This window comes from Sciurus vulgaris, assembly GCF_902686455.1.
Source record: "Sciurus vulgaris genome assembly, chromosome: 16".
Lineage (NCBI taxonomy): Eukaryota > Metazoa > Chordata > Mammalia > Rodentia > Sciuridae > Sciurus > Sciurus vulgaris.
Window position 1 is genome coordinate 48,203,462 of NC_136477.1, and position 25,699 is coordinate 48,229,160.

Below are 25,699 nucleotides of genomic sequence, written 5' to 3' on the forward strand. Positions count from 1 at the left end.
GTCGGGCCTTACAACAGGCTTTCCAGGCAACCTTCGTTCAGCCCTTTGGCAGCGGACACGGGGTTTCCATGGCGACAGCGTTGTTAACACTCGGTTGAGGATTGCCGTTCACCAGCTACTGGACTTGGAGCCTGTGAGATTCCGGAGGTTTCACCTCTCCTTACTTTACTTTGTCCAGAGAAGTCTCTTTTTTGTTTTTCTCTCCCTCTCACTCTTCTTCATCCCCACTCTACCTCTCTGTCCCTCTTTCTCATATTTGGGAGGGAGATCTAAAAGGGTACAGAATTTTATTTTGGTCTTGATATGTTATGAATATATTGAAACTTGCTTTTGTAATAATGGCTATACAGAATTTTTCTCTTCAGAGTATATTTTAATTTTTAGGGGACCACGATGTCAGATCCAAACAAAGCTTCCATTGAAGCCGAAAAGGAGGCTCTGAACTTGAAATTACCCCCTATTGTTCATCCCCCAGAAGACATAGGGGTTGATACACCACAACAAAGTAAGCTGCTAAACTACAGAAGATCCAAGGAGCAGCAGAAGACAATCAATCAGTTAGTGTAAGTAGTGTATTAGTAATTAATTCTTGCTTGAAATACAAGTGAAGTGATTAGTGTTCCTAAAGTTTTCAGCATTGTAGGTTGTTCACGGTAAGATACTATCAATAGGAAAACAGTTAAAAAGTAATCATAATGTTAGCTAACATTATGTAGTGCTTACTTTTTCAGATATTATTATTTTCACTTATATTTCTCACAACAACCCTATAAGGTAGGCACTATTATTTCTACTTTTTAGATAATAAACTGAGGTACTGAGAAGTTAAGTAATTTGCCTGTGGTCACAGAGCTGGGGTTTAGATCTAGGTGGTCTGGTTCTAGAGTTCACATACTTGAAGCACCACACTACCCTACTTCTCAAGTAGGTAAACAAATAATTGGGCTTCTACAAATAGTGTTGCATTTGAAAAAAATATTTAAGAAAGTAAAATATCTTTGAACTACTTGCAATTAAAATTTTTTTCTATACAAAAGAAAGCAGTCCAACATCTTGCTCCCCTCTGCCAATTTAGTGGCAATTAATTTAGGTACCAATAACCAAAGGCTGTGATAATGGTGATACAGTTCAATTCAATAGTTACTGAGAATTTCCAAGTACCTTACTCTGTTGCTCTGGGGAAAAAAGAAGAAAAAGACATGGATCTAATTTCTTTCTGGTGAATTCCTGCTTCTCTTTCTGGATTCTCTTTCCTTCTTGGTTTGCTTCTTTTATAAACAATTATACAATTGATTGGGTTTTATTGTAACACTGTCAATGATCATGTTTGAAAGCAAATGAAAGAGAATGCAAAAAGAAAAAGAAACAGAGAACCCAATGGATTAGCAATGCTTTATTAAGCAGTGGAGGGGCACATTTTCAAGAGGAAAATGGGGATTGGCTATAATAAGTGTCTGAGTTTTATAGGGTTTAGCAGGACCACACCATGAGAGAAATCTGTTGGAGACTTTTTTGGTGGGCTTACTTTTGGCAGGCATGGGAATTTGACAGATAAGGGAAGTTGTGAAAGGTCTGAGTCCTCAGTTTCCTTTTTCCCCCAAGAGGTTTAAGTTTCCACCTCCTTAAGTGTTGTCAGTTTAATAATTTAAATATTGGCTAATGTTACTTATCTTACAGTTCAATAGATCACTTAATCATATAACTTCTTTAGATTTTTATTTTTTATTAGGTCATCAATTATTTATTCATTTAAATCTAAATTTATAGGGTATATAAATAATACTAGTACATGTATTGTTAGAGAACTTTTACCCCGCTTCATTCCTAAGACTCTTAAAATGTTTTAGAAGACTTAGAAGGGAGTTCTCTAGGAGTTAAGACTGTTCTCCATCCAAAGCTTTTCATTACCTCATTTTGTCATATTGAACTTCTTGCAGTTCTGTGAGTATACCATATTTTTCACAGTTTAAAGATGGACCCTGCAGTTTCCTTCACTGCACTGGCTGACTGAATACTTACACTAATTCTTCAATGCTTATTTATGGATCCTCTCCTTTAGAAAGCCTCCACATCCCCTCATGTTTCTTTATTCTTTTTTACATATTTCTCTTTAATCATTGTATCACCAGAGAAGAGATCTCTCTGGAAAAGGGTTCAAAGGAGTTTCCAGAAAGGGCAGACTTTACTCTGTATTAATGGGGTCCTTGATGTATGTAACAGAAAAGAACTTCCATATGTGTCTGTAGAGGCCCAGAGATTTATTTAGGAAAGCAAGGAATACACGTTCAAGGGAGAATGAGGACCAACCAGCTCAAGAATGAGAAATGCACTTTCAGTGTTCTTGACTATTCTTTTAAAGGTAAATTGGTGAGGGATGGGTATGTGAAGTTATATAAGGGTGACATCAGTCTGGTCATTCTCAGCATTCTTAGCCGGTGTGGCCTCCATTTTCTGATCCCTAGATAATGTTGGAAAGTCCCCAATGTTATAGGTTTCTTAAAATGCCATATGTCTCTTAATCTGTTTATTAGTGGACTGATTAACACTGCACAAGATAATTTTCATAAGTAGATAAGTTTTTAAGATTTGTGGCCCTGGCATGATTCCGTCCTGCACATCTCTTCTCTAGGGCAGCAGCCTATTTTCTGTCCATCATCTCTCCCACCTACATGCATGCTACCACCCCATGGAAGATTTGATGGACGTGGACATGAGCCCCCTGAGGCCCCAGAACTATCTTTTCGGTTGTGAACTAAAGGCTGACAAATATTATCACTTTAAGGTGGATAATGATGAAAATAAACACAAGTTATCCTTAAGAATGGTCAGTTTAGGGACAAAGGATGAATTGCATGTTGTCGAAGCAGAGGCAATGAATTATGAAGGCAGTCCAATTAAAGTAACATTGGCAACACTGAAAATGTCTGTATAGCCAACAGTTTCCCTTGGGGTCTTTGAAATCACACCACCTGTGGTCTTAAGGTTGAAGTGTGGTTCGGGGCCTGTGCATACTAGTGGGCGGGCAGCACTTAGTAGCTGTGGAGGAAGATGCAGAATCAGAAGATGAAGAGGAGGAGGATGTAAAACTCTTAAGTGTATCTGGAAATTGATCTGCCCCTGGAGGTAGTAGCAAGTTTCCCCAGAAAAAAGTAAAACTTGCTGCTGATGAAGATGATGATGAAGATGAAGAAGAAGAAGATGATGATGATTTTGATGATGAGAAAACTGAAGAAAAACTCCAGTGAAGAAATCTGTACGAGATACTCTAGCCAAACATGCACAAAAAGCAAACCAGAATGGAAAAGACTCAAAACCATCAACACCAAGGTCAAAAGGTCAAGAATCCTTCAAAAAACAGGAAAAAACTCCTAAAACAACAAAAGGACCTAGATGTGTAGAAGACATTAAAGCAAAAATGCAAGCAAGTATAGAGAAAGGTGGTTCTCTTCCCAAAGTGGAAGCCAAGTTTGTCAATTATGTGAAGAATTGCTTCTGGATGACTGGCCAGGAGACTATTTAAGATCTCTGGCAGTGGAGGAAGTCTCTTTAAGAAAATAGTTTAAACAGTTTGTTAACAATTTCCATCTTATTTCATTTCTGTAACAGTTGATATCTGGCTGTCCTTTTTATAATGCAAAGTGAGAACTTTCCCTACCGTGTTTGACAAATGTTGTCCAGGTTCCATTGCCAAGAATGTGTTGTCTAAAATGCCTGTTTAAAGATGGAACTCCACCCTTTGCTTGGTTTTTAAGTACCTGTGGAATGTTATGATAGGACCTGGTAGTAGTGGTGGTCAGACATGGAAATGGTGGGGAGACAAAAAAAATACATGTGAAATAAACTTAGTATTTTTAATAAGGTTAAAAAAAAAAAAAGGATTTGTGGATTTCCCAGAAATTTAGGAATGACAGGCCTGGAAAGGTATGCAGAACTTTAAATTAAAATTATATTTATTTGTCCTTCCTTTATACCTGTTTTTATTTCTTCTAACCTCAATTTAGAGATATTAAGGGGTGTTTAGAAATATTAAGTACTTGCTGTTACACAGACACTGCTTGTTTCTAGGAAGATCATAGAGAACACCAAGGAAAGAGCTGTGTGGGACTGGGATTGTGGCTCAGTTGTAGAGCGCCTGCCTAGCATTTGTGAGGCACTGGGTTTGATCCTTAGCACTACATAGAAAAATTAAAAAAAAAATTAAGTTACTATGTCCAACTACAACTAAGAAAATTTTTTTTAAAAAAAGAAGTGTGCTTTTAAGAAGTTTTTATACTAGTGGGAGGAGACAGTAAATGAGTAAAGGAAAAAAAAATTATATTAGTCTTTTAGATGGTGATAGATGCTATGAAAAAGTGAGATAGAGGAATAGGGAGGAATAAACAGTGACAGGGAAGGTGTTCCCAGGAACACTACAGGAAAGGCCTCTGGAGATGATATTTAAGTAGAAATGTAAAAAATGGGAAGAAAACTGTCACTTAAATAAGCAGGAGCAAAGCACTCTAAGAAAGGTGACAGCAACCACAAAACCCCTGAAATATGAATGTTTTCAGTCTGTTCCAGCAGTTGATAAAGCCAGTGTCACTGGAGTATCACAAATCTGGGGAAGAGTAGTGTGAGGACAGAGGAGAGAGTAGGGCAGATTGCATGGGGTTTTATAGGCCATGATAGATGGTGATAGATGCTATGAATTTATTAATTCAGAACTTTTTTAGTTGAAATATTCTATACATATGTAATGTGAAATCTGATTTACATTTAAAAGATATTCTGGTTATTAAGAATAGGCTGAGGTGGTGGGAAAGAGGACTAGAGTGGAAGGAAAGACCAGGTCAGATGCTATTGCAGTAGAATAGATGAGACCATGCAGTGGTTTGGATAAGGCTGGAGACAGTGGAGGAGAGAAGATTTTCAAGTCTTTGTTTTGGAGCCACAGTCAATAGGACTTGCTATTAGATTTGCTTTGGTACCTGGGTGAATGGCAGTGTCATTTATAGAGAATTGAAGGTCCAGGAGATAGGGGGTAAAAAAACATTAACTCTCTTTTGGAGTCTAAGTACCTATGTAACTTAAGGGCAAATGATATTAGGAAGTTGGATATATAAGAGGAGTCTAGGCTGAAGATAGAAATTTGGGGATCACCAGCATTTACATGATTTTTAGAGATAGGAGAATAATTGAAATTACTAGGGTTGGGGTGGGGGAGGAGGAGCCAAAGGAGGAAGAAGGAGGAAAAGGCAGAGGGTTGAGGGAAATCCAGAGTGAAATCCTAGGACTGAGGTATTAGGAATTACAGTTAGATGCTGTGTGGGAAAAGGGCAACTAAATATGACTGATAAAGCAGAAGGAAAGGCAACAGAGAAGAGAATAACAGAGCATTGCTGGTTTTTTTCCTAGCAGTATTTATCTTCCACTAAACTCTCACATGCTTAAGGAGAGAAATTTCAATACAAAACACTGTGTCTGGCATGCTATTATTGGTGAATGAATGTGTGAATTAATGAATTTTAAAAGAAAGATCCTTATTGCGCTTTATACAGATTTGTAAATAGTACCACTTTTATTTGGCTGCTTACTCAAAAATACTGCCTCAAAATTAACTGAAGTATAATGTCATATTTAATGCTGGAATTAGAATTTTCATGTGTTTCTTTGGGAAGAAACCATTTAGAACTGAAAGTTTTTATTCTGGAAACATGTCTTTCTGGATGTCCACAGGGTTTGGGATTCTCTTTCTCCCCACTACCTCTACCTATTAGACAATTGGAATGCAGGCTTGTTTCAAAGGTGAAATGAGGTCTACGGACAGAGTTCCAGGGGTGAGATAGAACATAAGGAATCCTGAGCAGAATTGGGCCCCTGGCTTGAACCAGTTCCTGGATGAGTCAACATCATTTTGTAGTTTTCCCAAGTTCTGAGAATGAGCCTTCCTTCTTCCTTGGCTGTTACTTCCTTTCTTGATTTAAATCAGTGTTTCTCTTCTTCACCACACACAGTCTCCCACATAGTCTTTTGAAATCCAGTTTTTGTTTATTGCTTTTAAGTTGTTAATACACAAAGCAAAACAGGAAGTAAAAGGCTCATTCTTATGTCCTTCCTATTCATAGCTAGTAGGAGAAAACATGTTCCAGAAATTGTTGCTTTATTAAAGGGTGGTATTTGCATATAGAAAGCTCAAGGAAGTTGGGCATTTATCTTTATGTTGGGATAACTACAGTGCAAGCCTACCTATGAGGAGTGGCAATTAGCATACCAAAGTATAAGTAAAATTCCTTGTAAGTAGCAATTGCTGAAATCTAGGCTGTTCAGGGAGAAAAGATGGAGGAGGGGAAGTCTCACCTGGGTCTTGAAGATTAACAAAGAAAAGAAGAGGAGGGCCAGGTGTGGTGGTGCACACCTATAATCCCAGAGACCCAAGAGGCTGAGGTAGGAGGATGGAAAGTTCAAATCCAGCCTCAGCAATTTAGTGAGATCCTAAGTAACTTAGTGTAGACCTTGTCTCAAAATAAAAAATAAAAAAGGCTGGAGATGTGGCTCAGTGGCCAAGTACTTCTGGGTTGGATCCCCAGTACCAAAAACAAACAAAAAACCAAAAAGAAGATATTCCAGAAACATCTTCTACTTTATTTTTAACAAGTCTTAGGAGTCTGAGTTTAGTACAGGCTCAGTAAGATTCAATAGGGGAGATAAGTGTACTCAAAAAAGCAAATGCAGTCTTAGCCTGCTTTAATACATGTACAATGTCTAGAATATTGAAAGGGAAAATTTCACTCTGTACTTGTCAGACAACATCTGGAATTCTGGGATCACACTTTAAGAGGGACATTGATAAACCAGAACAGATACAAAGGAGAGAGGAATTTTGAAATCTCCTAATTTGAAGGAAGCTTATTCTCTTAATTGGTGAGAATGTAGACTCGAAAATCAGGCCTGAATTCATATCCCATCTCTGCAGTCATGTGAATTTGGCAAGTTAAATAACTATTTATCCTTATGTACCTAAATATGAGATAGATAAAAAGAATAGTGCTTACTTAGGATTGGTATTAGGGTTAAATGAAACCCATACCTATAAAGCTCTTAAGTCAATGTCTAGGATATAATAAGCTCACCATAAACATTAACTCTTATCAACAGGAGTAGTTGGAGCAACTGGGAAGGTATCAAGTTTTTGGAAGGGTAACATGGACGAATTGAACCCTTTGTACATAACTGCAGAGAATAGAAGTACAAAGCCTCAACTCAATATAAGAAATTTGTTCCTAAGAAAATGAACTAACTGATGATAAATTGGGTTGTCTCAGAAAGTGATGATGACTACCATTCCCCCACTGACCCCTTGCCCTGGGTTACCATGGTTATAGCTTGATAATGTTATGAATACTCATATGTCAAGCAAAGTACTGAACTAGATATTTGATATTTTTTCCACATCCACTATTTTGGTCATTCATTCAACAAGTATTTATTGAGCTCATGCACCTTGATGAATACTATCTAAGTGGTGTGGATAGAACATGAGCAAAACAGACATGGCCCTTGTCTTTATGCAGAGTATACCAGGTTATGGTTCCCATGACCACACGTTCTGTGAAATTCCTTTTGGGTGTTTTCTTACCTTTCTAATGGTATCTCCTTTGTCTTTCAATTGTTGCTATGTTTTGTTTGGTACTAGGGATTAAACCCAGGGGCACTTAACTACGGACCCACATCCCTAACCTTTTTTTTTATTTTGAGACAGGGTCTCGCTAAGCAGCTTAGGGCTTCACTAAGATGCTGAGGCTGGCTTTGAATTTACAATCCTCCTGCCTCAGTCTCCCATTCCCTGAACTGCTGGGATTACAGAGGTGCGCCACCATGCTGGGCTCAGTTTTCTTTTTTAATTTTTAAATTTGTTCTAATTAGTTATACATGATAGTAAAATGCATTTGTACACTTTGATATATCATACATAAATGGGGTATAATTTCTCATTTTTCTGATTGTACATGTAGAATCACATTGGTCATGCAGTCATATATGTCCATAAAGTAATAACATCTGTTTCATTCTACTGTCCTTCCTATCCCCACGTCCCCTTCCCTCCCTTCATTCCCCTCTACCTAATCTAAAATAACTCTTTTTCTTCCTTAGCACTACTCCCCTCCCCCTCATTGTGAATTAGCATCCGCATATCAGAGAAAACATTTGGCTTTTGGTTTTTTGAGATTGGCTTATTTTGCTTAGCATGGTACTCACCAACTCCTTCCATTTACTGGCAACTGCCATAATTTCATTCTTCTTTAAAGTTGAGTAGTAGTCCATTGAATATATATACCACATTTTTTTATTCATTCATTTATTGAAGGGCACCTAAGGTTGGTTCCACAGTTTAGCTATTGCGAATTGAACTGCTATAAACAATGATGTGGCCCTGTCACTGTAGTATGCTGATTTTCAGTCCTTTGGTTATAAACCAAGGAGTGTTAGTTGTTGGCTTTTTTTTTTTTTTTTTTGGTACTTGGGCTTACACTCAGGGGCACTTGATCTCTGAGTCACATCCCCAGTCCTATTTTGTTCTTTATTTAGAAATGGGGCCTCACTGAGTTACATAGTGCCTCAATTTTGCTGAGGCTGGTTTTGAACTCACAATCCTCCTGCCTCAGGCTCCTGAGCCACTGGGATTACAGGCGTGCGCCACTGAGCATGGCTTCAGTTCTTTTTAATGATTCCTGTCACACTTGGCATCCTCCAATCTTTCTGAGATCTCTTTTCCTTGTATGTCTTCTTTGGTCATCTTTTAAAATGTATCTGGCCTATATAAATGGTTAGGTTTGTCTTAAAATGGTCTTTGCTCAAAAGCTCTTAGTCATTCCCATTGTTGATTAAATTAAAAAGTTGCTATTTGAGACCATTAGGTGGATATTTCAGTCCACTTCTCCGGACATATTTTCATCTCATCCTATAAACTTTGGACAGATTGGATAACTCCCTTTTCCCCCATTTTCCTTTGATCCTTCCTTTGCCTTCCTGTTTTTCAGGTTTGGTGTTTTCAGATCCCAGTACAACCACATCTCCACCTTAAATCCTCTCTTTCATAAAGCTCATTGCAAATGCTGATGTGTGTATCAGGTGGAAATGAGCTCATCTTTCCTCTGAATCACCAGGGTGTCCATAAGGCATTCTCTTCCTGTTCTCTCACTCAGTTTATAAATTCCTGGAGATTTATCACCGCTATATTTTAATAGCACCTAGCATACAATTTGCATAAATAGATACTTATTGACAGATTAATAGATTATACAATATGATACAAATTAATTTAAAGAGGAAATTACATTTTATGTATAATAAAAATCCATAAATAGTTTTTAAGGTAAAACTGAGCACATACTGTGTGCCAGGTACTATTTTTACTGGGGATAATGGCAATGAATAAAAGAGTCTACAAGGACTGGGGATATAACTCAGTTGGTAGAATGCTTGCCTTGCATGCACAAGGCCCTGGGTTCAATCCCCAGCACCAAAGAGTCTACGGTTTATATTAAATGTTGGCAAGTGCTATGAAGAAAGACAAAAGAAGATAAGACAGAGAGTGAAAGAGGTGCTTTTTTATATGATATTTAAGGGAAGGCTTCTCTGACAGAATACATTTCAACAGAGATGACACCCTCTGCATCAGAATGGATTCTTAAATAGTAAGTTAAAATTTAAAAAATTGATTTTATTTTTACTCTCACCCTTTTACCTTATTCTTGAATAATATAAAATTTTAGGACTCATAGGATTATTTCTCATAGAAGATTCAGCCACATAAAGAATGCTTGAATATCTTTTCTTTTAGTAGAATTGAAAAATGTTAAACATTTATTGTTTTTAATAGTTTATGCCAAGTTAGCTTCTAGAGTCATATGTTTTTCTAATTATAATTTCAGAATTGATGAAGCCAAAAAAAATCTAGACAGAACATTGGATAAACGAGTACCTCCATTACCAGAGCCTGATTATCCTCCAACTGTAAGTTATTTTCTTTTTAAAAGACTTATCCTTATACTATACTAATATTCATTAAGTCAACCTCAATATAAATAATTTTAAAGAATAGATAAATTTAAAATATTTTTGATTTTTAAAAAATTAAAAAATTTCTTCTTAAATTAATTATCTTATGTTTTTTACAGATGACCAGTGAAACTAAAAGAAAAGGAGTGAGTTCAATTATTTATTTCTTGTTTTGAAAATATTCAAAGAAATTATTACAAAGTCATTTCTTCTAAGACCCCTTGTTTTGCCTCATTCTAGAAAAGAAAGAAATTTAGAAACTGAGATTTTTGGGTTTTGCTGCCCAAGGAAACAAGTATGTCATGGACAATGTGGGTCTTAAGAATTTAGTTAGGTTGTCATTTACTATTTGAGAGTTAGTTGTGTAAATATTAGCTCTTATTCCAAACAATTGAAAAAATTGAGTGGCAATTTTAAAGGAAATGCATCTTCATTTTAAAATTAGGGCAACAATTGATTGTACTGATATTGATATGATGGCTGTTTATCCACTCAACAAATACTCATTGAAAATCTATTATATGCTAACTTCATACTAGGTGCTAGAGATTCTTTTAAAAATGTCTGACTACTTGGATGATGACATGGGACTGTAATGTGATTAACAGAAAGATGACAGCGTGTAAATATCCTTTAATAGCAAAGGATACAGAGACTTATTAGCTGGTTATATATAAGAGGAAATTATGCTACAGGTTCCCAGATAGGGAAAGTTTTCTTTCTTTTTTTTTTCTTTTTTTTTTTTTTTTTTGTGGTGCTGGGGATTGAACCCAGGGCCTTGTGCTTGCAAGGCAAGCACTCTACCAACTGAGCTAAATCCCAGCCCCTCACAGAAGGTTTCCTTTGAGGATAGAGGACTAAGGATAGCACCTTACTGTGGGTTGAGGATACATGGAATTACCTTTCTTTTTTTAGTGAGTCAAGGTTTTGTTCTTTAAATGCCCTTCCCCTGCCTTCCTCTATCTCCCAACTTTTCTGGAGACTTTGGATGTGCCTCTTTACTAGGTAAAAAACTAATATATACACCATAACCCGCAAACATGAAGCTGGGTGAATTGTAAGGTGTGTTTGTCTACATATATTTAGCATTCTTATTATTCCTCCACAGTTCGTGCTTTCTAGAATCTTATAGTAAAAAAAATACTGGCACGAAAGCCGTCATTCACTCCTGAATCAGCTCCTTTGGCAGTCTGGCTTCTAGGAATTCTACTACTTCATCATTAATATCACAAGTGATCACAAATTGCTAAATCCAAAGGGTATTTTTTCAATACTTCTCTCATTAGACCCTCACTGGATTTAACAAAAAACTCTTTTTACTTTGAAATAGTTGGACACATAGTTGAAATAGTTGGATCAGTGAAACAGAAAGATGACCCAGAAATAGACCCACACAAGTACACCCAACTGATTTTTGACAAAATTATTCAATAGAGGAAGGATAGCTTTTTCAACAAATGTAGTGGAGCAGTTGGACATCCCTAAAAACAAAACAAAAACCTTAGCCTAAAACCTCACACTTTATCAAAATTTAACCAAAGGTTTAAATATAAAAGATAAACTATACAGTCTGGGACTGTAATTCAGTGGTGGAGTGCTTGCATAGCATGTACAAAGCCCTGGTTTAATCCCCAGTGCCCTTGATCCCCAGGAAAACACACAAACGCACGCACGCACGCACGCACACATGCACGCACGCACACATGCACGCACACACACACGGCCAGGTGTGGTGGGGCATGACTGTAATCTCAGTGGCTTGGGAGGCTGAAACAGGAGGATCTTGAGTTCAAAGCCAGCCTCGGCAACTTAGAAAGGCCTTAATCAACTTAGCAAGACCCAGTCTTTAAAAATAAAAGGGGCTGGGGCTGTGACTCAGCAGCTGAGCACCTCTGGGTTCAATTCTTGGTACCAATTTTTTAAAAAATCTTTAAAAACATTTAGCATCTAGGGATGTAGCTTAGTCATAGAGCAATTATCTACCATGTCTGAGACCCTGGGTTCAATCCTCTGTATCAGGAAAAAGAAAACTTTGAGAAGAAAACATAGGAGACACATAAAATTATAAAACTTTTAGACAAAAAAATATCAGACTAGGCAGAGTTCTTGGGTATGACCTTAAAAGTGTGACCCATAAAAAACTCCAATAAATTAGATTCCATCAAAATTGAAAACTCTTGCTCAGTGAAAGGCCATTAAGAGGATGAAAAATAAGCTACTCACTGAGAGAAATATCACATATCACATATTCAACAAAGAATTAGTATCTGGAATATGTAAAGAACTCCTGATATTCAACAGTATAAAAATGAGCCAACTAATTGAAAAATGGGTAAAAGATGTGATCAGACATTTCACCATAAAGAATGTATTGGTGGCAAATAAGCACATGAAAGATAATTCAATATCAGGCTTGGGGCTGTATAGCTCAGTGGCAGAGTGCTTGCCTAGCATGTGTGAGGCACTGGGTTTGATCCTCAGCACCAAATACAAATAAAATAAATAAAAATACTGTGTCCATCTACAATTAAAAATATTTTTTTTAAAAAGAAAGATAATTCAATATCATTAACCATTAGGATAATGCAGTTAAAACCACAATGAATTCTCCCTACATACCTATTAGAATAACTGAAATAAAAAATACAGACAATTCCAATTGACTTTTTTTTTTCTTTTTTTGTACTGGGGATTAAAATTCAGGAGCACTTTTTTATTTTTATTTTTATTTTTTAGTTGTTGATAAACTTTTATTTTATTCATTTATTTACATGTGGTGCTGAGAAATGAACCTAGTGCCTCACACCACAACCTGGGCCCACCCAGGGGTACCTTAGCACTGAGTTACATCTCAGTCCTTTTTATTTTTTGTTTTGAGACAGTCTGGCTAAGTGCTGAGGCTATCCTTGAACTTTTGATCCTCCTGTGTCAGCCTCCCTAGTTGCTAGGATTAAAAGCATGTGCCCAGCTTCAGCTGACCATTTCTTTATTTTCAAATATTCCCTTGTATTTGCTTTTCTGACTCTTGTTATTTCTCTGTCATCATCATGTTCCTCTTCCTTGTCTGCCTGTAGCTGCTGTTCTCTTTCCTTGAATCTTCCTGGATGATTCTATTTCTGGTTTTAGCTACCTTTTATATGTTGCTGATTCCCAGATAATTTTATGTAAAAATACCTCAGATTCAGCATGTCGAAAAAAATGAACCTTCCTTCCTGAGACTGCTCTCTTTGCTATTATCACTGTCTAGTCACTCATGCTTAAAATGTCTGAGTATTAACTTCTTTCCCCTCTTCAACTATCCACTTGCCATGTAATTTGTCCCCACATGGACTGTGACTATTTCTCAAATTGATCCTATTCATTTGTTATCCTTAGATCAGAACTTCATCTTTTGTTTTAAGGACAGCAACCATCACTGGCTTCCCACATCCTAGAGCATTAAAGCTTAATGTGGCATGCAAGGCCTTTTGTAATGTGATCCTTGCCTATTTGCCAACCTCTTCTCATCACTCTCTGTATTATACTTTATACTCCACCATCATGGACTTGCCTGCGGAAGCAGGACATTTCTCACTTGCTGCATTTGCCCAGCAGGTCTTCTTTCCATCCATGCTTTCTTCTGGTTGTCCCTAATCCAGCTCAGTCATCATCCCCAGGAAACCTTCCTCTATTCCTATAGATTTGGCTAGATGACTTTCATCTTTAAAATACTTTTGTTCTGAAATGTTGGTTCATATGTTTTACCAATTTTAATTGTGTTTGGACTTATTTTCCCTTTCCCTTATTTTACCACTAATTGTGGTAAAATACACATAACCTAAAATTTACTATGTTAACCATTTTAAGAATACAGTTCAGTAGTGGTAAGCCTTTTTTCATTGTTGGGCAGCCAGTCTCCAGAACATTTTCATCTTGCAAAACCAAAACTCTGTATTTATTAAACAACTTCCCATTTCCTCAGCTTTTGCTATTATCCTTCTTTTTTCTATGAACTCAATAGCTTTGGATATCTCATGTAAGTGGAATTCTACAGTATTTGTCTACATTTGGTTTTGGTGATTGCTGATACTAATAAGCATGTGCTCTACCACTGAGCTATACCCCTACCCTGTATTTGTGTTTTTATAATTATCTTAATTCACTTAATACACTGAGTTCAAGGTTCGCCTAAAATTTCAAGAACTTGTTGGACTTTATCTGAGGCTTGTATTGCAAATATTTTCTCCTGGAGTATATCAGTCTTTTTTTGACTTTTCCATTATGACATTTTTGCCTTGCAAACACTTTAATATAGTCAAAATTTACCTAACCACAAAGCTGGGGATGTGGATTCATTCATGTTTGCCTGGCATGTATGAGATATTGGGCTCATATGGCAAAATTTATCACTTTTTTCCTTGGGTGTATCTGAAATTTGAATCACAGTTAGGGAGTTTTTCCCTATGCTCAAGTTATAGACTTGATTCATGTTTTTTTCCTTGTAGTCCTTGTGTAGTTTCAATGTAGAACTTAAATTTCTGATCTGTTTGAAGTTTATTCTTGGTATGGTAGAAGGTATGGACTGATTTATCTTTTTCCAAATGACTACTGATTTGTCCCAGAACTATTTATTCAAACCTTGATCTTTGCCCCAGTGCTTTGAAATGCCATGATTATTCTATGCTACATTTTTTGATATACTGGTTTGTTTCTGGACTTTGTGTTCTTTTCCACTGGCCTGTCTATTCATACACCTTTATCATACTGTTCTAATTACATAGACCTTATAGTATATTTTGATGTCTCCCAGGGCCAGTCCTCCATGGTAGATCTTATTTCTCAGGATTTTCTTGGCTATTCTTATATGTTTATTTTCCCACAAAGAACTTTATGATCAAGTTGTTTAGTTTCATTAAAATGTGTATAGATATTTTTATTGGAATTGTGTTAACTTTGGGACACAAAGTTGATATTTTTCAAGATGTTAAATACCTTTATTTAGATCAAATGTTGTCTTCCATTTATTCATGTCTATTTTTTGTTGACTCCTAATTCTTATGAAAGAATTTGTGAAATTAGACTATACTACTCTTGTATCAGAATATAATATTCAAGAGAGCATCGGCAACTGTTATGTTTTTTTTTCCACACTTTTTGTGTTTAATACTTTAATATTCAGAATAGTGTTTGAACATTTGTTGAATGAAGGGATAATAAGTTAGTTAAAGGAGTTTTTTTTTGCCTTGAGAAAATGAAGAATGTAATAAGAATATTAATATGACAAGAGCTCATCAAAAATAAAGAAAAAGATAAAACATTTATAGCACTTTTTTTGAAAAAAATGTTTTTTATTCTAAATAGAAAACATGTTATTGTTGACACTTTTTTTCAGTACTAGCGATTAAACTCAGGATCTTGCAATGCTAAGCAAGGGCTCTGCCACTGTGCTTCAGCTCCAGTCCTTTTCATTTTAATTTTTGAATAGTCTGGCTAAATTGTCTGGGTTGTCCTTGAATTTGCAATCCTTCTGCCTTAGCCTCCCAAGCAGCTGAGATTATAGACATATGCCACCATGCATGACTAAGAATATTTTTATTCTGAAAAGAATATTGTTTTAGTAAGCTGGAGCTCAGGAATCACACTGAAATGTCACAGCATGCAGAACATTTAATTTTTCTTATTACATTTTCAGTTCAACTACATTTATATGAAGCAGTGTGTAAAAAGTAGTCCTATAGTGCCTATTCAGCAGGAATGGCTGAATAACATGTTAATGCTGATTCCTGAGTCTTTAAAGGAAGGGAAAAAAAGAGAAAAACTCCTTGAAAGTCTCATAAATGAAGTGTCAAGCGACTTTGAAAAAAGCATGAAGAGATATATGGGTAAGTAACACAACAAAGCTTCTTTTGCCTTTGCCTCTGGTGTTAAATCAAAAGTAGAAGCAAAATGAATAGTGAACACTGTATATTTTCAACTATTATCAAGTTCAGATATGAGTTTTACTTAAAATTTTATTCTGAGCCCATAATATAGTCAAAACCTTTGTAATTTAAAGGCAGTTTTTGTAATTTCTATGTTTGTTAGCTAATCTTTGTAGTATTTTGATTTTTTTACTTTGTCTTTTGGCTTTAGCTTTCCTGTTTACAGGGTTTTCAGAACATATTAATGTATTTGGGGGATTTATTAGGAACATAACCTTTATGATTATTATTGGAATATTTTTTCTTTTTTTTTTAAATATTTTTGTTGTAGATGGACACCTTCATTTCATTTATTTACTTTTATGTGGTGCTGAGGATGGAACCCAGTGCCTCACATATGCTAGACAAGTGTTGTACCACTGCATTACAACCTCAGCCCTAGAATACTTTTTCATAATTAAAAAAATTATATTTGTTTATCATCTACAACATGTTTTGAAATATGGATACATTGTATAATGGCTAAATTGAGCTGATTAGCATTATGCATTGCCTCATGTACTTATTTTTTTGTGTATGTGGTAAAAATACTTAAAATTTACCTTTTTGCTGGGGATATAGCTCAGTTGGTAGAGTGCTTGCCTTGCAAGCACAAGGCCCTGGGTTCAATCCCCAGCACTGCAAAAAAAAAAAAAAAAAAAAAAAAAAAAACTACTTTGTTAACAGTTTTCAAGAGTACAGTACATTGTCTTTCACTGCAGTCACCATATTGTACAATAGATCTCTTGAACTTATTCCTCCTATAGAACTGGAATGTTGTATCATTGAACCATCATCTCCCTAGCCCGTTTTCCCTCCAGCCCTGGTAACCACCATGCAATAAATTTTCTTAAGTGGCCATACCAGGGACCTTTGAGTAGACAATGCAAAGAACTGAGAATTAAGAGCTTTCCCATAACTGAATACACCTCCAAAGTATGGCTAAAATAGTATTAAAGGCTTGATTTTGTTCTGAAGTTTTTTTTTCTCATTTTAATGCATAGTAAACTACCATCCCATATCATAAATTAGATATTTTGATATGAATAGTTCTTGCAAGGATTTTCAAGAAATATTAATACATACATATATTTTAGTACAGAGTGTTCTTGTGAAACCACCAGTTACATGGCTTGAAGATGAAGGAGGCCCTTTACCTGAATCCCCTGTGTGAGTAAATTATTTTAAAAGCAGTGTTGCATCTAATTTTTTACAGTTTGAAAATTAACTGATCTTACAGTTGTGAAGCTCAAAGGTATTTTGAAACACATCTCAAAACCCCCAAAGGTATCCTCTATGCTTTGCTTATCTAGTTCTTCTTACATAATTAGGAGTACATTTTTGAATGTGTTGTTCATCTTGTCCTCAAGTAAATTCTGGTGTATGCCAGACAGCTTTTTCAATCTTTCATTCCTAATCCTAAAGACTATTCTTTCATCTTTATCTTTGATAACTGAGTCAAAGAACAGTGGAAATTAGGACACTCAAGCCTGACCTGTAAGTCTACCTTCTTCACAAATTATCTCTCTTGTCACCAGATAATGCACTTTTGAGATTGTGGTGTGTTTTTATTAAATGTGTATCTTCTAAGGTTTCTATTGCTGACCACAATTCCCTCTTCTCAATCCACTTTTCTCCATGCTATAAACATTTCCTAACATTTAGGGTGTATTTAAAAAAAAAATATATATATATATAGAACACTTCACAAATTTGCATGTCATCCTTAATCAGGAGCCATGCTAATGTTGTCTGTGTTGTGAAGCAAACACTAGAGTGTATTGTTTTAATCATATTCGATATGGTGTTTTGCTTTTCCAGAGGACTAGATTATTCCAATCCTTGGCATTGCAACTATGTGCAGGCAAGAAATCAAATAGCATCTAATTTGCACATTATTCATCCAACTATGAAAATATTACTGGACCTTGGTTATACAACATTTGCTAATACAGTTTTGCTGGATGTAACAGGAATTAGGTAAAATCCTATATTTATTAATTAACATTGTGAATGTCTCCTTGCTTGACATTTTTGACTGTATAATTTTTAAACTCACTCAAAAATCTTTGAAATACTTCTTTAGATTTTAGAACTAAAAACAGTTGTCTTATTTCAATAATTGCGTATGAAAACCAATGTCTTTTGCTTCAAAGACATTTTTCTTCCTCAAAAATAGAGCTAAAGGTCCAATTGATTGTGAATCACTAAAAACTGACCTATCCATTCAAGCTAAAAAGGCAGAAGAGAAGATAATGAATACATGGTATCCACAGGTTATAAGTCTCTTTACTAAGAAGGAGTCACTAGAAGGCATTAAGTCTGATAAGTTGGATGCATTTTATAGCTGTGTTTCTACACTTATGTCAAATCAGGTAAATACACTTTATGTATCTTAAATGATAACACTGTTAAAATTAGTTCAGTATTTTAGATAACATTCTAAAATTAATTAAAACATAGTGCTAAGTAATTATTTTAAAATAAATTAAGAAAATATTTTATTATAATTCTGTTTAAATTTATCAAAAAATAATTTCTGAAGCAATCTAAAATGAGAGGGTACTAGGGATACAGTTCAGTGGTAGAATGCTTGCTAGTAAGTGTGAGACTCTGGGTTCCATCCCCAGCACTGAAAAAAATAAATAACTTTAAATAAAAATGAGAGGAAAGTCTAGAAGTATGTGTCAATATTATGAGTGATTAACTTGACACATGCTTTAAGGCTAAAAGCTAATTATGTCTAGTTTTATTGGAGTATGTTAACCAAAGGAGTTACCTAGTAAATAAATTTTTGAAGTTATAAAATTCCAAGTTGTTTGAGGTTTTATTTTATTTTATTTTTTATTTTTTATTTTTTGACTCAGGTGCCCTTGACCACTGAGCCACATCCCCAGTCCTATTTTGTATTTTATTTAGAGACAGGGTCTCACTGAGTTGTTTAGTGCCTTGCTTTTGCTGAGGCTGGCTTTGAACTCAAAATTCTTCTGCCTCAGCTTCCTGAGCTGCTATTATGATTACAGGCATGTGCCCCTGTACCCAACTATTCATCATCTTTGAATGACAGAGAATATTAACTTCATGCAATTATATTTATAGGCTCCTCAAGTTTTCACTATTGTAGACATAACAATTCTAGAAAAACAGTTTTGACTAAGAACTTTCCCTTTTGGTAAACATCGCCAAAGATTCCATGAATGTTGTCTTATATCTTTAAACGGATAATATACATGTTTAATATCTGTATATTATATATGGTTTCCTTTCCACCTTTACTCTCTTAAAAGGACTGATTATTTGGTAAACAGTAAAGAAATGAGCATTTTGAAGATCATTTATTTTTGTTTGTTTGTTGGTCTACATTTCCAACAATTGGTTCAATATAAGATTGCACTTTTCATACTTAGAAATATATTGTGTATATATCTAAGTTCCAGTGACTTTACCTTCATTTAATGGTTTGCTAGAAATCTGACTCTTCAGAGTAAATAACCACCTGAGTTCTGGTGTTTGATGATTTCTGTGGTGTAAATATTCTCACCATAATTTCTAGTTGCTTAGTGTTTAGCAAGTGGCTCTCACAATTCTTGAATATTTAATAATTGACTTTTGTGACAACAGGATTGACAACAGGAGCTCTAGCACACCACTTCTAATTGCATACCACCCACTCACCTTCAAGGGTCAGACCTGCTTTATGCACAGTCTTCATCATGTTGTTTGGTCTTCTAGAATGTTTTGTGTGCCAGGGACAGACTTACTAAAAGATTTGGAAAATTCTGTGTTGCCATTTTCAAATTTTGTTTAAAAAGTGTGGTTTGCATATATTGTTCTATTTATTCTGTATTAGACTGTATTTATTAAAAATGTATTTGCTGAATGATAATTCTAAGACTAAATGGATCGATAAAGTGATTTAATATGTAAAAGAATTTAATAATTTTAAAGTTGATTTTTGTACTTTCTAAATTAATAGTAATCTATGATGTCATGCAGCTAAAGGATCTCTTAATAAGAACTGTAGAAGCATTTGTAAAACTCTTTGACTCAGAAGATCAACAAAGGTTGCCAATATTTAAGATGGAATTGACATTTGATGATGATAAAATGGAATTTTATCCTACCTTTCAAGATTTGCAAGATGTTGTTTTGAGTGTGGTAGAACGAATAGCTGAAACTCTGCAGGTATTACATCATCCTTACCTATCAGGTTTCTTTATATAACTCTGTTTAGGAATTTTAAATTATTTGAGTTGAATCTCTATCAAGTGTTTATACACATAAAATGCTTTAACTGCTTTATTTTCTTCCCATGTTATTTTATTTATTTATGTTTTAATATTTTTAGTTGTAGATGGACACAGTGCCTTTATTTTCTTTATTTATTTTTATGTGGTTCTGAGGATCAAACTCAATGCCTTATATGTGCTAGGCAAGTGCTCTACCACTGAGCTACAACCCCATTCCCTCACAAGTTATTTTCAGTTAGAAAGCCCTTTCTCTTTGAAAATGTCTCCTGGTTGAAAATGACATTATCCTTGTTTGAGTTTTTTCTTATAGTAATGAACTGAATTTTTGTGCATGGCATATTTACCCTACTAAATTGTGACGTGTTCTTTTGTTTTTGTTTTGGCACTGGAAATTTTACCCAGGGACATTTTACCAAACCCTTTTTATTTTGAGACAGGACCTTGCTAAATTGCTGAAGCTGACTTCAAACTTGGGATCCTCCTGCTTCAGCCTCCTAAATCCCTGGGATTACAAATGTGTGCTGCCACACCTGACTGAATAATGAACTTCTTAAGAACAAGATCTAATCCATATGTGTTCTTTCTAGAACTTGCTGTATAATCACTTTGACGTTATAATTAATAAATATTTGTGTAATGATAGAAAACTAACCCAACTTAAATTTTTATGTTGAACTAAATGCTATTGTCACTTTTAAATTATTACTTTGCACTGAGTTCTTTTTTTTCTTGGACATGGAAATCTAAAAAGAATTTTTAAAAAATATACAATAAAATATCCATATAGATCAATTGCACAGTTAGATGTTTATTACATACATTTTTATTTGTATTTGTATTAGAATATCCAAACAGTACCCTCTTGGCTATCAGGAACTTCAACACCTGTAAATCTTGACACAGAACTTCCTGAACATGTGTTACAGTGGGCTCTTAATACACTGAAGGTGGCAATACATCAGAACTTACAAGGTGCAAGGAAACATTACGAGACATATGGTATATTTGAAATACTTAATTTTTATTTTTATTTTATTTACTATTTATATGCAGTGCTGAGAATTGAACCCAGTTCCTTACACATGCAAGGCAAGTGCTCTACCACTGAGCTACAACCCCACCTGAAATATTTAATATTATGTCTTTTTTAACACTTTATTTTAATTAGAATTTGATTGGATATTTGGTTATCTAGTGTTGTTATGAAAGAGCAGGAAGAGCCAGAACTGAGCATAGTTATTGCTTTTGACAGAGTCAATGATCAAACCTCCCAAATTTGAATTTTATTGCCAGTCTAAATGATGAATGTTAGCAGGAGAAGTGTGATAAAATCAAAGGGTAGAAAGGGTAGACATTTAAATAAGGAAGTTAAATCAAGGGTAAAAACCAAGGTAATTACTGAAAATAGTTTTGAAAAGCCTTGGGGAAAATTTTATTGGTGTGTAGTTTTCTCCCCAAGTGTGTTTGAGATCAGGATGGATAATTGTTATTTGACAGTCTTTTAACCAAAATCTCTTACTAATCATTTGTATCTCTAAATTAATTTAAAAGTCTCAAATATTCTGTTGCCCTTATTAAAAAATATACTTAACTTCATTTGCTTATTAAGTCTTTTATTTTATTCTATCCATTCTTTTAAATTCAGTAATCCATGTATATTCATAGTTGATTATTAATAATATTTGAGTAGTCAACCCTATTTTATGGTCATATAAAAAAGTATAAAGAAGCACACTACCTTTTTGAAAGAGTATTATCAAGATTTTAATTAACTTATTAATTTGCAGTTGAAAAATATAATTGGCTCCTTGATGGTACTGCAGTTAAGATGATACAGAATTTTCAGGCAGAAGATCATACTTTTGATGAATACACAGAGGTAAGTAGTAATTCCATTTTTCGTTAATGCTCTGAATTTCTCTCTAAATTATTCTGTTTTAATTAAGTTAAATAGAATTTTTATTCAAAACACCATTTTGGTAAACCATTGGTTTACTTAGTGATTTTTTTTTTAGTCATACATTTACTCATCCATTGCTTTAACAAAAAATTCCCTATCACATTCAGATACCTACTAAGATTTTGGTGATTCAGAAATAAATAATACATAAATACTATCTTCAGGGGCTTAAATTTGGCTTGAAATCTCGATATAGAAAGAAGTAGTATGACATGAGATAAATTCTGGAAAGAAGAGATGGTCAAAATGTGTTGGAAATACAGAAGACAGAATGATTGCTTTTGCTTTGGGAATTGAAGGATTCATGAAAGAAATGAAAAGTGAGCTAGGCATTGAAGTAAACATTTATAGATGCAGAAGGAAAGAGAATAAAGCATGAACAAAGACTTAAAGTATTCCAAGGTTTTTAAAGAACATCAAATAAATAAAAATAGCTGAAGAATGGGCAACAGGAATACTGTATGTGGCAGATTCAGAGTATGAGGAGGTTGGAAATGTAGATTGGAGTCACATGGGAAATTCTTGATCAAGACTTTGGACTTGGTCTGGGGTTGTGGCTCAGTGATAGCGTGCTTATCTAGCATGTGTGACGCACAGGATTCAATTCTCAGCACCACATATATATAAATAAATAAAGGCCCATGGACAACTGAAAAAAAAAAAAAAAACAGCATCTTTCAAAAAAAAAAAAAAAAAAAAGAATTTGGACTTTGTTCTGAAGGTTTTTAGCCATGGAAGTAATGCACTTGGATTTGAGCTTTAGATAATTCTAGCAGCAATGTGGGGGAAAAAACTGCATAGAAAAGATTCTTACCTCCTCAATGGACCTTATTCTGTTGGTTAAAACTGAGCTTATTTTTCTTTATTTCTTCATCATCTCTCTACTGACTGTTTAGGTTGTATTTTTGCTTTTTTTTTTTTCTTCTTCTTTTGTGGTATTAGGGATTGAACCTGGAGCCTTCCATATGCTGGGCAAGCACTCGACCACTGAGCTACTACACCCCAGGCCTCTATTTTTAATGTACAATTTATAAATTTTAATTATTCTAATATTTTGTTAAGAAATCTTAAACATATAGAGAAGTTGATGGAATTTTATAGGGAATATCTCCTAGATTTTTAGCATTTTACTGTATTCACCTAATTACACATTTATTGATCAATTTACCCTTTTCTAGCCTTCATTAATTCAAGAATGAATAACTTTTAAAAAATAAACTTTATTGAGGTTAAGTTTACTTACAAAAAAATGTATTTGTTTTGATTGTACAGATACGTGAATATTGAGAAATTTACACACCCATGTAACCATTACCAGAGCCAAGATATATAACATTTTCACTACCTCAAAAAGTTTCCTCCTACTCTATCCTGGTCAGTTTTTCTATCCAGACCTCAGGCAACAGCTATTAGTTTATGTCTTTCTTTTCTAAAGTTTCATATAAATAGAATGGTATATACATTCTCTTTTGTATCTGGTTGCTTTTATTGGAATATTTTTTTTGAAATTTGTTATCTGAATCCTTGTTTGTTTTGACTGAGTAGTATTTCACTGTATGGATATATAATTTGTTTAGCCATTTACCTTTTGATGGACATCTGGGTTGTTCCCAGATTTTGGTTATTATGAATGAAGTTACTATCTTCTTTTGTGTATAAGTCTTTGTGTGAACTTTATGCTTTTAGTTCTCTTCTGGGAGTTGGATTGCTGGGTGGTATGGGTAGTGTATCTTTAACTTTTAAAGAAACTGCTAAGTATTTTTTCAAAGCAATTACACCATTTACAGTCTTAACCAGCACAGAGTTCCAGTTCTTTTACATCCTTTCCAACCTTTAACTTTAGTCATTTTATTATGTGCACGTTGGGATCTCATTGTGATTGTAATTTAACATTTTCCTGGTGACTAAGGCTGTTGAGTATCTTTAATAAGTTACTTTTCACCTGGGTACCTTTTAAAAAATAATGTATTCTAAGTTTCCACGTTTTAAATTGGATTTTTAAATTTTATTGTTGAACTATAGTGGATCTACATTATTGGGTGGTATTATAATAATTATTGTTGTTGAGTTTTAAAGGTTGTTTTATCTATGCTGGGTCAAAGTTTTTCAATCTGAAATGTATTTTGCAAGTATTTTCTTCTAGCTTATGACTTGACTCTTCATTTTTGCAATTCTGTCTTTTAAGGAGCAAATATTTTAAATTAAAATGATTTTCACCTTATCAAGTTTTTTCTTTAAGAATCATGCTTTTTGTGTCCTAAGAAATCTTTTCCTAACCCGCGATCATAAAGATTTGCTTCTGTGTTTTCTTGTAGGGATTTTATAGTTATAGTTTTTATGTTTAGGTCTATGATCAATCAATAAATTAACTTTTTCATGTGGAATAGGATATGGTCCATGGTTTGATTTTTTGTTGTTATTGTTTCTACATGGATATCCAGCTATTTCAGCATTGTTTATTGAAAATATTATCTTCTCCCCATTAAACTATCTTGGCATCTTTGCTGAAAATCAACTGACTACATTTATGAGTCCGTTAGTTAGTCTATTCTTTTCCATTGATTTATATATCTGTTTTTTACAATTATTCCATTTTATTATTATTATTATTATTTGTTGTTGTTGTTTTAAATCACTTAATGTGCCTAATTTATAAATTAAACTTTATTTTAAATATGGGGAAAAATGTCTGTGGAACTCAGTGTTACCTACAGTGTCAGGCATCCAAGGAATATCTTGGAATGTATGCCTGACAGATAAGGAGGAACAACTGTAATTGTAGTTGCTTTGGCCACTAGCTACAAGAAAACAGTACCAATTTCTTCTGTGAAAACAAGCAACTTCTCATCTTCCCCTGCATTTTGAGCTTTTGTTGTTGTTGTTGTTTTTAGTTATACCTGACAGTAGAGTGTGTTTTGACCATCATGTGTACATGGAGTATAACTTCCCATTCTTGTGGTTGTACATAATGTAGAGTTACACTGGTCATGTATTCATATGTGAAAACAGGAAAGTTATGTCCAATTCATTCTACTATATATCTGTTTTAATTATAGTACCACTGTCTTGATTTCTGAAGTTTAATGGTAAATTTTAAAATTACATAGTATAAATTCTCCAACTTTGTTCTTTTTCAAAATTATTTGACTATTCTAGGTTATTTGCATTTTCATAAAAATTTTAAAGTAACCCGTCAGTTTCTAAAGAAGCTAGCTAGATTTTAGTTAGGATTGCTTTAAATTTGTTAAATCAAAGAATTGCCATCTTAAAATTGAATCCTTCAATACACAGATGTAGTATGTATTTTAATTTATTTGGACTTTCTTTAATGTCTCTCAACAACATTTTATAGTTTTCATTCATCAAATATCTTATAAATGACATTGTTTTAAATAAAAGTTTTCATTTTCACTGCTAGTATATACAAACACTTTTGGCATATTGATCCTACAACAGCTTTTTAAAAGTTTCCTTAGGATTTTCTATATATGTACACCATACAACCTTTTTTA

General features: G+C 34.3%; 1 protein-coding gene and 1 pseudogene across 2 annotated transcripts in view; both read left to right on the forward strand.

Annotated features, from left to right (window-relative positions):
- The window catches only part of LOC306647289 (dynein axonemal heavy chain 12-like), a 332,440-nt gene that overhangs the window by 11,114 nt on the left and 295,627 nt on the right, over positions 1-25,699 (forward strand). The window contains 10 exon segments of the mRNA XM_079116520.1: positions 385-563; positions 9,912-9,993; positions 10,158-10,184; positions 15,710-15,899; positions 17,075-17,147; positions 17,799-17,957; positions 18,157-18,352; positions 19,974-20,162; positions 21,070-21,226; positions 22,015-22,106. Coding sequence (XP_078972646.1) covers positions 385-563; positions 9,912-9,993; positions 10,158-10,184; positions 15,710-15,899; positions 17,075-17,147; positions 17,799-17,957; positions 18,157-18,352; positions 19,974-20,162; positions 21,070-21,226; positions 22,015-22,106 — 1,344 coding nt within the window.
- LOC306647278 (nucleophosmin-like) lies at positions 436-3,809 on the forward strand (annotated as a pseudogene). The gene is made up of 2 exons (XR_013766925.1): positions 436-563; positions 2,630-3,809. The product of XR_013766925.1 is annotated as a nucleophosmin-like (transcript).